Source organism: Micropterus salmoides, unplaced genomic scaffold, assembly GCF_014851395.1.
Source record: "Micropterus salmoides isolate LMB-PRFRI ecotype aquatic unplaced genomic scaffold, ASM1485139v1 Ms_hic_scaffold_10, whole genome shotgun sequence".
NCBI classification, from domain to species: Eukaryota; Metazoa; Chordata; class Actinopteri; order Centrarchiformes; family Centrarchidae; genus Micropterus; species Micropterus salmoides.
In genome coordinates, this window is record NW_024040041.1 from 36368997 (window position 1) to 36384725 (window position 15729).

Sequence of the window (15729 nt, forward strand, 5' to 3'; positions counted from 1 at the left end):
TGGTAACAATCGTAATGTTAATGATTATAATAACAATAATAACAATAAGACTAGCAACAATAGTCGTTGCAGCAGAGGGTGTCGAGCAGGAACACGGGGGCAGCAGGTGACCCGCAACCACAGATCCAGACTCCACAGCTCCAGAGCCAGAAAACCTGCAGGAAGTGATAGGAGAGAGGAGAGGGACGAGAAAGCACAAGACTACCAGAAAGGGGAGAAGTTGTGTTAGTAACATGCAATAATGGGATGAGGTTGCATACAGAGGGAGAGAAAGTAGAGGAGAGAGGAGCTCAGTGCATCATGGGAAATCCCCCGGCAGTCTAGGCCTATAGCAGCATAACTAAGGCTTATACTAACTATAAGCTTTATCAAAGAGGAAAGTCTTAAGCCTACTCTTAAATGTGGAGATGGTGTCTGCCTCCTGAACCCAAACTGGAACCTGGTTCCACAGGAGAGGAGCTTGATAGCTGAACGCTCTGGCTCCTAGTCTACTTTTGGAGACTCTAGGAACCACAAGTAACCCTGCATTCTGGGAGCGCAGTGCTCTGGTGGGGTAGTAAGGTACTATGAGCTCTTTAAGATAAGATGGTGCCTGACCATTAAGAGCTTTGTAGGTAAGAAGAATGATTTTAAATTCTATTCTGGATTTTACTGGAAGCCAATGCAAAGAAGCTAAAACAGGAGAAATGTGATCTCTTTTCCTGGTTCCTGTCAGAACACGTGCTGCAGCATTCTGGATCAGCTGAAGAGTCTTAACGGACTTTTTCGAGCAGCCTGATAATAAGGAATTGCAGTAATCCAGCCTAGAAGTAACAAATGCATGGACTAGTTTTTCTGCATCATTTTTAGACAGGATGTTCCTGATTTTCGCAATATTACGTAGGTGAAAAAAGGCGGTCCTTGAAATTTGCTTAATGTGAGACTTAAACGACATGTCCTGATCAAAGATAACTCCAAGATTCCTCACAGTGGTGCTGGAGGCCAAGGCGATGCCATCCAGGGAAACTACATCTTTAGATAATGCGTCACGGAGGTGCTTAGGCCCCAGAGCAATAACTTCATTTTATCTGAGTTTAACATGAGAAAATTACAGCTCATCCAGGTTTTAACATCCTGAAGGCACATTTGAAGTTTAGCTAACTGATGAGTTTCATCTGGCTTGATCGATAGATATAACTGAGTATCATCTGCATAACAATGAAAGCTTATGGAATGTTTCCTGATAATATTGCCTAAAGGAAGCATATATAAAGTGAAGAGGATTAGTCCAAGGACAGATCCTTGAGGAACTCCATGAGTAACTTTGGCGTGCATGGAGGACTCATCGTTAACATGTACAAACTGAAATTGATCTGATAAATAGGACTTAAACCAGCTTAGAGCGGTTCCTTTAATGCCAATGAAATATTCCAGTCTCTGCAATAGGATCTGATGGTCAATGGTATCAAATGCAGCACTAAGATCTAATAAAACCTAAAGTTCATTTAGGCTAACATATTCTCCATCACCCAGCCAGGTTTCAGTAAGACCAAATAAATCAATATCATAATCTGATATTAGTTCATTTACTAGTACACCTTTAGAAGAGAGAGATCTGATGTTTAAGTGTCCACATTTAACTCTCCTATTCGTTTGCACTATTGCTCTTGTGGATTTAATTTTTATGAGGTTTTTATGCACAGCTCCTCTTCTGTTTACCTTTTTAAATAATTTCGATGGTCGGGGGGCAGACACCGTCACTATAGGATTTTCACTAAGTAACTCCTGAAATGGAGGAGCAGAGAAGTGTGTTAGACTGCGACTCTGCGTAGAGGTGTGTCCGCCAATCCGAACTGACTGGGGTCTGTTTGTGAGGAAGTCCAGTATCCAGCTGCAGAGTGTTGTGTTTAAACCCAGAGTGCTGAGTTTGCTGATCAGCTTCATGGGGAGATTGTGTTGAACGCTGAGCTGAAATCCACAAACAGCATTCTGATGTAGGTGTTGTTTTTCTCAAGGTGTTTGAGGGCTGAGTGGAGGGCAGTGGAGATGGCATCCTCTGTGGATCAGATGGTTCTGAAAGCAAACTGGTGAGGTCCAGTCTGGCTGGGATTTTGTTCTTTATGTGCTGAAGTACCAGTTTCTCAAAACACTTCATCAGAATGGGGGTGAGAGCCACAGGGTGGTGGTCGTTCAGACCAGACACTGCAGACTATTTACTGTAGGTACAGGAACGATAGTGGTTGTCTTGAAGCAGGTGGGAACCCTCTCCCGAGACAGTTAGGAGTCCCCAGGTGTCCCTAGGTGTCTCCAGGTATCCCCAGGTGTTGGGGAGTTCTACTGGACATGTTTTTAAACTAGTAGACGGCTTAAGTGCCTCAGACAGGGACAACAAGTTGTAAAGTTAGGAATGAGCTTGCAGATCTGTGCAGCTGCGGCTCATCTCTGCTGCAAGCTCCATTAGCTACTACTAACATAGCTCAGTCTAGGGAGAGGTGCATTCTGGGTAATGTAGGTGGCAGCTTTTGATAAGGAAGAAGAACGTGTGATATAAAATGAACTTCATCTCCGGTTCTGCTGCAGTAAGTTGATCCATTTTTTTAAACTGTCCGACAGAGTTCCAGTAGTGAGACAAGATGAATCAGTTGAAGAACCTTTAAAAGAACAAACAGGTTGTTTCAGAGCGATGAGATCAGTGATGTGATTGTCTGAGAGCGTGCTAATAAGATATATAGAATTAATTCCCACAAACTCTATGTAATCTATGTAGAGCTTTTTAACACTACTGCCCCTCCTTGGACCAGGAGGAGACACCAACACTGTCTGTCTGTCTGCAGCTCTGTCCTGCTGTTCAGAGGTACGCTGTTCCTCAAGTTAACTCCATGTTGGAGAACATCTCCATGGCGATGACTCTGTACAAAGACCTCAACATCGACTACTCTCTGAGCGGAGACGTCACAGTGGCCTCCACATTCCTCGATGTGCCTTTCAAAGTGAGAAAAAAACTGAACATTTCCTGCTGCCTGAACACCACGAGAAGTAACCCGGTGTATGGGCCCGTTAATAATGCCACTATACTATTTAATAGACTGACTGTGTGTTTCAGGGCTTGGTGTTCAGGCAGGGCGAGACTGTTGATGCTGGTTCAATAAGAAGAGGTGCAGATCCAGTTTTCAGAGAAAGTGACCGGATGGCTTACGTGGGCGTCTCTGAGTTCCTCATCAACAGCGCCATCATGTCGGTCTACAGCACAGGAGTCATGGCGCAGACTGAAATGGTGGGAATAGCCAAAAAACACCTGCCAAACCACAAGATGACGTGGTTCACCAAATTGAGCCACGCAGCTCACCACCCCAGGCTTTTACTCTGAGAGACCTAACCACTAATGTATTTGACTGTATGAAGTGAGTTTATTTAGTGTGTCTTTCAGCTGATCCTGATGATACAAACCTCCTTTGTTCTCCTCACCAGGTGACCGATGCAGGTCTGAAGGCTGCTCTGAGAGCTCTCCAGTTGAGTAGGGTAAGTGCAAAAAGAAATTAGCAGAAAAGGTCTTCAAAGGACATATAAAATGAGTGTGTTATCCCTTTTCATTTCCAACATGTAGTTTATAAAATTATTGGTTAGTTAAGGTGATTGTGAGTCACAGATGTTTGATTATGATGTTCTCCAAGGAAGCATTCAGGGCCCTCCTCTATTCTGTATATCACTTTACGCAGATGATACGCAATTATATCTGTTTCTCCATACGATCCCAGTTCTTTGAATGCTTTTATTAACCGTATCACTTGACTTGAAGTATTTTAAAAACTAATGAGAACAAGGTGAAGCTGCAGCCAGTGTTTTTCATTTTAGGAATATCACCAAACTGAGCTCACAACAACGCTGACATGCTGATTCAAGCTTTTATTACACTGAAAAACTGCCCCTCTCTTCTAACTGGGCTACTTAACCTCTTACTATTCCAACGGCCTGCCCACGGGCAGTCATTTCCTGGCGGTGGCTTTCGGTATGTGCATACAGCTGCTATGTTAATTTCATACTCATATGATCCACCGTTTGAAAGCTAAAATCCTTGTGATTTGACCAATGCAAACCATTTCAAGATACAATCACCACAGCGGGTCCAATCAGCGCTTCTGTCAGACCAGCCAGTACAATCAAAATTGACGCAAAGCACCTATGAAGCCTCATAATAACTAATCAACCGATCGATTATATTCCAACAAAAACGGTCTTGTTACGTTGTCAAAGGTCCAGACGATCCAATCCAGTAAAAACATTTAGTCCAAAACACATTATTCCATCAATAAATCCCCAGGGACAGCTGCTGCATCGTTTCATATTTGCCAGCAGACGTGGCTCATATGTCATTATAACTGTTCAAACTCTGATTTGATTGTAAACAAATACGATAGCTTGTATTCAAATTAGCTGCTGAACTCTGACCTTTTGAGTGACACCAAATACGACCCAATAGGAGCTCACATGTCCCTTTCACAGCCTACAACAGCCAACGAGAGCCCACGCTGTAAGGAAGGGCCAGCCCCTGTTATTTCGCGGGTAGGCCGAGCCAATTGCAATCACTTGTGCCGATGACTGGCACTTCATGTAGCCAATAAAATTCTGAAAATAATGATATCCAGCTTTAAGTAGGAAGTTCATGATCTACCAGCAAAAAATCACATCTGCGTCGAGCTGCCAGCTGATACGGAGCGATGCAGCAGCAGCCGCCTGCCACCAAGGGGCGGAGCTGTTTCAGAAAAAAATACAACATACACTTGGAAAAACCTGTGTGAAATAGTCATTTTTAATGGTATTGGTATGGAATTTAAACTAGGACTAGGTAAGGCTTTATGCCATGGCCCTACAGTGTTTTCCAGCTAATAGTTGTCTGCATGCATTTATTAGCAAGCATTTTCGAGCGGAAATGAAAAATATATTAGTTATAGGGTGTTTAAACTTATATTAATCAATCAACTCAAAAATGTGTCTCCTAAATGTCAGACCTTGACTTTAGTGTTTTCTAATTCCTCTGTTGAAGGGGAGCTGTCACAATCTGAGATTCTAACAAGCTGGAGTTGGTCTGTAACAAATTTAAAAAACAGTCGCCCCCCTCCCATCTGCCCACAGACACACCTGGTGCAGATCTGCACTCTACTGAGTGCGCTGTTCTACTTACTAATGCTGTGTTTCCATAGCAACCATTGCGGATGACAGATCCCCTCTCTGCTGAAGTGGAAGTCACCGAGGCGCCGAGCATCACCACCAGCCATAGGGATGGAGTGACGATCACTGCCAGAGCCAGAGTCCGTGTGTTCGCAGTGCCGGCTGGAAGGGAACAGGAGCAGCTCCTCTCGGTGTCAGCGGTAAAAACACAACCACAACCAGAACACACACATCTGTCATGATCTGATGTCAGCGTCTCACCTGTACCTGAAACAAAGGGCCCCACCAGCGCAGCCCTTGCATTGGAGAGGAAGAAAGGACAAGCGAGAGGGAGAGAAAGCCAGAGAACACAAACAGACAGACCCAAACAAAAGCCCACCAGCACCTCCCACTCGCTCAAAAGCAGAAACAAACAAAATCAGACAAAATCAGAGGGGTTGTGAGATGATTAATGCCAGAGGAAAGAAGCACTTTCCCACCACCCCCTGAGGTTTTCCCCACAGAGCAAGAGGAGTTATAGAGGCAGCGTGATAACGAACGAAGTCAATGGAGAGACTAATAACAGACACATCTGCAGTGTTTATAATGATTAATTGATTGGTTTCCCGCCCACTGCAGCTCTGAATCCATGAAATATAGTTGTTGAACAGTTGACAGACATCCTAGCACCTGCATGACAGTATTTACAGTCTGATCCAGGACCAAGCTGTCCTCTCAGTCTGACCGTCAGGTGAGACCATTTCTTCTTCTACAACTAAACATCAAACTGTTTCTCCTCCAGAGTTGTACGGTTCAGATAATGGTCGCCATCAAGGGAAACTACCTGACTCTCCCTTCAAGCAACGTCGAGTAAGCACACACACACACACAGTCACACGTGCTACAGCACACAGAATCCCATTAGCATCCATGCTAAGCTAAACTTGGTTCTATCTTTCAGCTGTACCATCATCACCAAAAATAGTATCAGAGACAATCTGGTAAGAACCCACCAGCCACATCATTTTCCTGTCTTTAGTTAAGAGTCTGAGAGCGTGACTCTTTATTCAAGTCTGAGTGCGTGACGTATTGATTTCACACTCAGATGCTGTAAATCTTTCCCTGCCCTCACAGCTCGCACTCAGACCTGCTCCGGTCTGTTCAGACTGTGAGTTTGGACTCGGATGTTTTGTTGCTGCACAGATTTCCTGCCTCAGCTACAGCTCTTCTCCTCACACTCGCGCTGCTTCTGTGAAACGTTTGCTCTCAGATTTCTGCTCTCGTACTGCTTTTGCAAGAACGCTGTCAGAATCCCCAACCAGTAGAAGGCCAGGTCTAGTGTTGACCAATGAAAAGACACGCCCTGTGGGCGTGTTAGCTTTAATTCTTATGGCACGTTCACATACATCGCAAATTCTGTGCAGTACTCGCAGAAGTTTATGCCAACACGACCCAGTTTACTACAGCGGTACAAACCCAAAACAAACATTCAGCAGCGATAATCGGATTCAAGCAGCTCGATAAAAATCGAACATTGGACATTTCCAGCGGAGAAGACCAGATGACTTAAGAGATTAAAGTGATGAAAGGATTTGGACTCAAAGCCAAGCCTTCTTGAGATAATTACGTAAATGCAAAGCTGATTTTCAGAGGGCCATTATATGTGCCTGAGTAGTGGGAGAAAAGTTCAACCCACCTGCCAACTTTGTGTTTTCAAGTTTAAGGTTTAAGCTGCGCAATAACAAATTGTTACAGGATCCAAGTAGAACAGAAAAACTTTGACCTGACCACTATGACTTTCTTCTGATAAACAGGACAATTATAAAGCTGCTAAAGAAGGACAGAACAAACTCAGATTAAACGTTACTCCTCCTACTATAAGTAACTGTCGTATTTATGCAGTTGGGGTATTACTTAACTAGAAGGTTGTGACTAGTTAGCAGTAACATGTAACTTCTACGCTAACAAACTACTTAAAGGGTTAAGAATGAAGATTTAAATTGACAAGTAAAATAGGTTTATGGTGAAGGATTTCACATCCCTGTACAGACAGAAAACATGGCATGTTGTACCTCTTTTGTCCTCAGGAGGGCACTGTGGCTCCATGACGAGAATCTGGAATTAGATCAAGCCTGTGCAGTTTGATTCATATTTGATTCAATTCTTGGAGCACAAATTTACACAATAGATCAGTCAAACATATTCTGTATAATATAATTTAACCAGTTTAGTTCCAATAGATTTTGAAACTGAATGGACAGTTTAGATACCTCACAGATACCTGACACTGTGACAATGCCACCTTATGGACACTTGGACCGGCAAGTTCAGGAGGTTTTTCCTTCTTGTCAGTCTGTAACAACAGTAATAATGATGCCGCTGTGTTCTGTGTTTGTGTGCAGGTGAAACCTTTGAATGGATTGCTGTCGAAAAAGCTGAAGGGCTTCCTGCGTGGTGAGCACTGACACACATGAACCTCTTCATGATGCTGATCAAACAGGCGATTAACACTTCAAGCAGGGCCCTAACCAGGGTTCAGAAACTGGTGACGTCCAGATTTAAAATTTCTTTAATAGAGCTTATTTAAAGTTATTAATACCTCACTAAACACACTCACTAAAATACCTCACGTCTAAAACACCTCACTTCTAAAACACCACACTTCTAAAACACCTCACTTAAACACCTCACGTCTAAAACACCTCACTACTAAAAAACCTCACTAAAACACCTCACTTAAACAACTCACGTCTAAAACACCTCACTTCTAAAACACCTCACTTGTAAAACACCTCACTACTAAAAAACCTCACTAAAACACCTCACTTAAACAACTCACGTCTAAAACACCTCACTTCTAAAACAACTCACGTCTAAAACACCTCACTAAAACACCTCACGTCTAAAACACCTCACGTCTAAAACACCTCACTAAAACACCTCACTAAAACACCACACTTCTACAACACCTCACTTCTAAAACACCTCACTAAAACACCTCACTTCTAAAACACCTTACTTAAACACCACACTTCTAAAACACCTCACTAAAACACCACACTTCTAAAACATCTCACTTCTAAGACACCTCACTAAAACACCACACTTCTAAAACACCTCACTTCTAAAACACCTCACTAAAACACCACACTTCTAAAACACCTCACTAAAACACCTCACTTCTAAAACACCACACTTCTAAAACACCTCACTTCTAAAACACCACACTTCTAAAACACCTCACTTCTAAAACACCTCACTTCTAAGACACCTCACTAAAACACCACACTTCTAAAACACCACACTTCTAAAACGCCTCACTTCTAAAACACCTCACTAAAACACCACACTTCTAAAACACCTCACTAAAACACCTCACTTCTAAAACACCACACTTCTAAAACACCTCACTAAAACACCACACTTCTAAAACACCTCACTAAAACACCTCACTTCTAAAACACCTCACTAAAACACCTCACTTCTAAAACACCTCACTTCTAAAACACCACACTTCTAAAACACCTCACTTCTAAAACACCTCACTAAAACACCTCACTTCTAAAACACCTCACTAAAACACCTCACTTCTAAAACACCTCACTTCTAAAACACCTCACTAAAACACCACACTTCTAAAACACCTCACTAAAACACCTCACTTCTAAAACACCTCACTTCTAAAACACCTCACTAAAACACTTCACTTCTAAAACACCTCACTAAAAAACCTCACTTCTAAAACACCTCACTATTAAAACACGTCACTTTTAAAACACCTCACTAAAACACCTCACTACTAAAACACCACACTTCTAAAACACCTCACTATTAAAACACCTCACTAAAACACTTCACTTCTAAAACACCTCACTATTAAAACACCTCACTAAAACACCACACTTCTAAAACACCTCACTATTAAAACACCTCACTTCTAAAACACCTCACTAAAACATCACACTTCTAAAACACCTCACTAAAACACCTCACTTCTAAAACACCTCACTTCTAAAACACCACACTTCTAAAACACCACACTATTAAAACACCTCACTAAAACACCACACTTCTAAAACACCTCACTATTAAAACACCTCACTTCTAAAACACCTCACTAAAACATCACACTTCTAAAACACCTCACTAAAACACCTCACTTCTAAACACCTCACTAAAACACCTCACTACTAAAACACCTCACTATTAAAACACCTCACTGAAACACCTCACTTCTAAAACACCTCACTTCTAAAACACCTCACTTCTAAAACACCTCACTAAAACACCTCACTTCTAAAACACCTCACTTCTAAAACACCTCACTAAAACACCTCACTATTAAAACACCTCACTAAAACACCACACTTCTAAAACATCTCACTTCTAAGACACCTCACTAAAACACCTCACTTCTAAAACACCTCACTTCTAAAACACCTCACTTAAACACCTCACTTCTAAAACACCTCACTATTAAAACACCTCACTAAAACACCACACTTCTAAAACACCTCACTAAAACACTTCACTTCTAAAACACCACACTTCTAAAACACCTCACTATTAAAACACCTCACTTCTAAAACACCTCACTATTAAAACACCTCACTTCTAAAACACCTCACTATTAAAACACCTCACTAAAACACCTCACTTCTAAAACACCTCACTATTAAAACACCTCACTAAAACACCTCACTTCTAAAACACCTCACTTCTAAAACACCACACTTCTAAAACACCTCACGTCTAAAACACCTCACGTCTAAAACACCTCACGTCTAAAACACCTCACTAAAACACTTCACTTCTAAAACACCACACTTCTAAAACACCTCACTATTAAAACACCTCACTAAAACACCTCACTTCTAAAACACCTCACTTCTAAAACACCACACTTCTAAAACACCTCACTATTAAAACACCTCACGTCTAAAACACCTCACTAAAACACTTCACTTCTAAAACACCACACTTCTAAAACGCCTCACTATTAAAACACCTCACTTCTAAAACACCTCACTATTAAAACACCTCACTTCTAAAACACCTCACTATTAAAACACCTCACTAAAACACCTCACTTCTAAAACACCTCACTATTAAAACACCTCACTAAAACACCTCACTTCTAAAACACCTCACTTCTAAAACACCACACTTCTAAAACACCTCACTATTAAAACACCTCACTAAAACACCTCACTTCTAAAACACCTCACTAATAAAACACCTCACTTCTAAAACACCTCACTTCTAAAACACCTCACTTCTAAAACACCTCACTAAAACACCACACTTCTAAAACACCTCACTAAAACACCTCACTTCTAAAACACCACACTTCTAAAACACCTCACTAAAACACCTCACTTCTAAAACACCTCACTAAAACACCTCACTTTTAAAACACCTCACTTCTAAAACACCTCACTAAAACACCTCACTTCTAAAACACCTCACTTCTAAAACACCTCACTTCTAAAACACCTCACTAAAACACCACACTTCTAAAACACCCCACTTCTAAAACACCGCACTTCTAAAACACCTCACTTCTAAAACACCACACTTCTAAAACACCTCACTTCTAAAACACCTCACTAAAACACCTCACTATTAAAACACCTCACTAAAACACCACACTTCTAAAACATCTCACTTCTAAGACACCTCACTAAAACACCTCACTTCTAAAACACCTCACTTCTAAAACACCTCACTTAAACACCTCACTTCTAAAACACCTCACTAAAACACCTCACTACTAAAACACCTCACTACTAAAACACCTCACTATTAAAACACCTCACTGAAACACCTCACTTCTAAAACACCTCACTAAAACACCTCACTTCTAAAACACCTCACTTCTAAAACACCTCACTTAAACACCTCACTTCTAAAACACCTCACTAAAACACCTCACTACTAAAACACCTCACTACTAAAACACCTCACTATTAAAACACCTCACTGAAACACCTCACTTCTAAAACACCTCACTAAAACACCTCACTTCTAAAACACCTCACTTCTAAAACACCTCACTTCTAAAACACCTCACTAAAACACTTCACTTCTAAAACACCACACTTCTAAAACACCTCACTATTAAAACACCTCACTTCTAAAACACCTCACTATTAAAACACCTCACTTCTAAAACACCTCACTATTAAAACACCTCACTAAAACACCTCACTTCTAAAACACCTCACTATTAAAACACCTCACTAAAACACCTCACTTCTAAAACACCTCACTTCTAAAACACCACACTTCTAAAACACCACACTATTAAAACACCTCACTAAAACACCACACTTCTAAAACACCTCACTATTAAACCACCTCACTTCTAAAACACCACACTTCTAAAACATCACACTTCTAAAACACCTCACTAAAACACCTCACTTCTAAAACACCTCACTTCTAAAACACCACACTTCTAAAACACCACACTATTAAAACACCTCACTAAAACACCACACTTCTAAAACACCTCACTATTAAAACACCTCACTTCTAAAACACCTCACTAAAACATCACACTTCTAAAACACCTCACTAAAACACCTCACTTCTAAAACACCTCACTAAAACACCTCACTACTAAAACACCTCACTATTAAAACACCTCACTGAAACACCTCACTTCTAAAACACCTCACTTCTAAAACACCTCACTAAAAAACCTCACTTCTAAAACACCTCACTTCTAAAACACCTCACTTCTAAAACACCTCACTAAAACACCTCACTTCTAAAACACCTCACTAAAACACCTCACTTCTAAAACACCTCACTTCTAAAACACCTCACTAAAACACCTCACTTCTAAAACACCTCACTAAAACACCTCACTTCTAAAACACCTCACTTCTAAAACACCACACTATTAAAACACCTCACTAAAACACCACACTTCTAAAACACCTCACTATAAAAACACCTCACTTCTAAAACACCTCACTAAAACACCACACTAAAACACCTCACTTCTAAAACACCTCACTTCTAAAACACCTCACTAAAACACCTCACTTCTAAAACACCTCACTAAAACATCTCACTTCACTTAGCTGCGAAGCCGACCTCACCAAGATGGCAGCCCGCCAGACGGTCTCTGTTGACACAAAGGACCGTGGTTTTTGGACAGAAAACAGCTCGAATAAACATCGATTACGTCCCCAGTATCGGGACAGTCAGTTACAAAGTTTTGCCACAGCTTTAAATCTTTAGAAACTTCTCAGCAGGTAAAGACTTCAGTGAATCTGTTGCTAGGAAATGTAGAAAAACAAGGCAGGGCTCAATGGTCCCACTTTAGTGACTTCAAGGGTCACTGCAGTCCTCTATCTAATAAAGGCAGGAACCTCCGTCTGTTTCCATTATGTCGAGAAGCGTTCCTGCAATCGAGCGACCACGTGGCGGCTGTGTTGCTGTAAAGTGCAGCGTCGCGCGTCAACGTTCAGAATGAATAAATATACTAGAGAACAGCTCAGAGTTGGGAGGCTCGTGCAGGTGGGCGGGGCTTACACCACTCCGCTCTGCAACAGCGAGGGCGGCGCTTATATGCTATATGTGATAGTGAATTGTTGAAACTGAGTAATCGTCATGTCGCAGGTTTGACATAGAAACAAATATGTTGAAACCGAGTTTTTTGAAGTTGTAGGGAAGCGCTGAATATCTAGCAGGATTTCAGCCACTGTTTTAGTCTTATCAACTAAATAATTTATTAATTAACAGTGTTATTACAACAGATCCTCATCTCATCATCTTTGGTAAAAGGGTGACAAAGCCAGTGCTTACCTGTCAACCCCCCTGTTTCTCCAGGACTCCCCCGTATTCTACTGTTCTATCCTGTTTAAACACATGAACATGAGCAGGAAAGCTGCTGAAACACAGGAGCTAGCCTATTACAGTCCAGGGATTAAAAACATTTAAAGAGGTCACTTCCCCAAACAAAGACACAAAGAGTAGGGAAGACTGAGCCATGACTCAGCAGATATTAAAGAAGTTGATCTACAGGAGTAATACAGATACCTGAGAGCCTCTCTGCTTTATGTTCTACTATATATTTAGAATTGTCACCTGACACCTTTATAAAAATAAAACCGTTCCACCATTAATTTGAGCAGAAATTTCCACAAGAATGCCGGAAATTTAGTCTTTAATGGCCAAAAGCTTCTGGGGCAGGAGCAGTAGACCCCTCAGGTATTAAGAGCCCCAGCCAGGAAAACACACACAGGTTCTGAGAGGAACATTCACATGGCTTTTTGTTACCATTAATTGTTCAAATTAATCAATCTGTTGTCATTCACTGTGTCTTGTCAATAACGACAACCAACAATATTCAGGGAAAATAGCCGACATCTGTTTTGATGGGGGGGCAGGAAGAGACCTGGATAACAGACATGTGGGGCGAGAACCACTGCTGCAGGTGGAACCAATGTGAGACGCACACTTTGAACGGGCCCTGCACGATCTGCAGAACAGGGAGGCCTCGCCTCGGCCCCTGTGAACGGGCCCTGCACTAGTTTAAATTGACTTAAAGGAGACTGATTCACTTTACTGTCTACATTTGATGTGTGTGTGTGTGTGTGTGTGCAGGCTACTTTGATAAAGGAGTACTGATGCCTCTGCCTGAAAGAATGGGCTTCTCTCAGGGACAGATCGACTACCAGGATGTGAGTCTGACTATACAGAAAAATACACTGTACTGCATGAAATACTGTGAAATACATATATACATATATATATATGTAAATCCTCCTCTCAGCGATTGTGTCTTCAAGCTCGGGTCCTCTACCAGAGGCCTGGGAGTTTGAGGGTTCTGCGCAGTATCTTAGCTGTTCCTAGGACTGTACTCTTCTGGACAGAGACCTCTGACGTTTTACCTGGAATCTGCTGTAGCCACTCTCAGATACTACCTGTTACTACACAGATACTACCCACCTGTGTTGTGTGTGCAGGGCTTCATGGTGCTCGGGGGGGACCTGAACTTCACCCCAGATGCGAGGAAGAAGGCAGTGCTGGATTTCGGCAGATAACCAGAATTAGAATCTTCCGACTCAGTATTGTGGGAGGCCAGGGGCCTGAGGGGCCCTCACTCTCACACTGTATACTCCTCGACATAGATTTCATTTACACTGGGGACATGTCCCCACCACTTTTTGAAACAAATAACAAATAAAAATTCTTTGAAAAAGGTTTACTTGCACAATAGAAAAGCATGAAATGCAATGTAAATATAGAAGAAACTGATGTGCCTTGTCCACAAAAAAAAACGAAAAATGAAATTATATTATATTATACATTAGATAAACCATCATCATTGAGTATAAATATATTTCAAATATAATAATAAAAGGAATGAATCTGTTGTTGAATTTTTTATTTCTTGTTTTTGGCAGTAAAAAGTTAAAAATCCCCATTGACCAAAAAGTTTTGAGATTTTGCATGAAATGGTTTGGTCCTGCCTTAGTGCACTCTAGTGATGGGGAAAAGTCACTCTTTTGAAAATCTCGTTCATTAAAATGAACTAATCTTTTTCTTAAGTCATTTGGTTCATTTGAACTAGGCTGGTTATTGTGGCGCTGCAGCCCTCTAGTGGGCGATTTAAAAACAGCACAGTTCTGAAACACTGAAGGCTGCCTGGTAACATTTAACTGACAAAGTATAATTCACAAATTCACCTCTTGATCTTTCTCTATGATGGTTCTATAAAGGAGCCACAACCAAATTCAAACCATCAAAAAACCACAGAAATATGTTGTCAATATTCAATTAAGCCACTCCTCCGGCTAAATCCGTCCATTTTCAATTAAATTTTTCAATGCAATTCAATTTTATTTATATAGCGCCAAATCACAACAACAGTTATCTCACAGCGCTTTTCATAAAAGAGCAGGTCTAGACCGTACTCTATGATGTTATTTACAGAAGCCCAACAACACAGTCTTTCCTGAGTATACTACCAGACCAGCCATATATATATATATAATTATAATTACTGTCATTATATCTCTAAAGTGCTCATTCATACAGCAGCCTAACGCCTATCCATGAGTACCATCTATATATTAACATCAGATTTACAGGGAATATATTGAAGTAATAAGCTTAATAAAATTGAACCAGTTTAATAATAATCTCAAACACTGCAGGTTGTTCACCAGTGAGGAGCGGTGAAACAACAGCACGGCTCTGCTGATAAATAAAAAGGAGAAGTTACGTTACCGGATCAGCTGTTAGCTGTAAACACACCACAGGGCTAACGCTAACGCTGCTATGCGGCTGTGTTTTAACGTTTTAATGACCGGGTTTGTTTTGGAGAGGAGATGACCTCTGAGGTAATTCGGCTCCCGGTAGAACCCTGTCAGGGTTCTGAAGTGGACCCAGAACAACTCTCATCAGCTGTTGGCTGTAAACGCTAGCAGGACTAAAGTTACGGTGCGGCTGTGTTCAAACTATAACTTAGCACGACATCACTGCGCTGTAATCACATTATGCTTCATTAAATGTCACAGAATTAACAAAATAGATATATAATGTCAGTCCCGGCGCTGGCAGTTACTCAGCCTGCCGAGTGAA

At 41.3% G+C, this 15729-nt stretch overlaps 1 protein-coding gene across 1 annotated transcript in view; it reads left to right on the forward strand.

Moving 5' to 3' along the window:
• LOC119896035 (phospholipid transfer protein-like) overlaps positions 1-14519 on the forward strand; it is a 35949-nt gene extending 21430 nt beyond the window's left edge. Inside the window, exons 7-15 of the mRNA XM_038709511.1 lie at positions 2814-2969; positions 3083-3253; positions 3448-3498; positions 5178-5345; positions 5927-5994; positions 6086-6125; positions 7527-7578; positions 13747-13823; positions 14109-14519. Of these exons, the coding sequence (XP_038565439.1) occupies positions 2814-2969; positions 3083-3253; positions 3448-3498; positions 5178-5345; positions 5927-5994; positions 6086-6125; positions 7527-7578; positions 13747-13823; positions 14109-14186 (861 nt within the window). The 3' untranslated portion in view covers positions 14187-14519. The remainder of the gene's footprint in view (positions 1-2813; positions 2970-3082; positions 3254-3447; positions 3499-5177; positions 5346-5926; positions 5995-6085; positions 6126-7526; positions 7579-13746; positions 13824-14108) is intronic.
• Positions 14520-15729: the final 1210 nt, after the last annotated feature.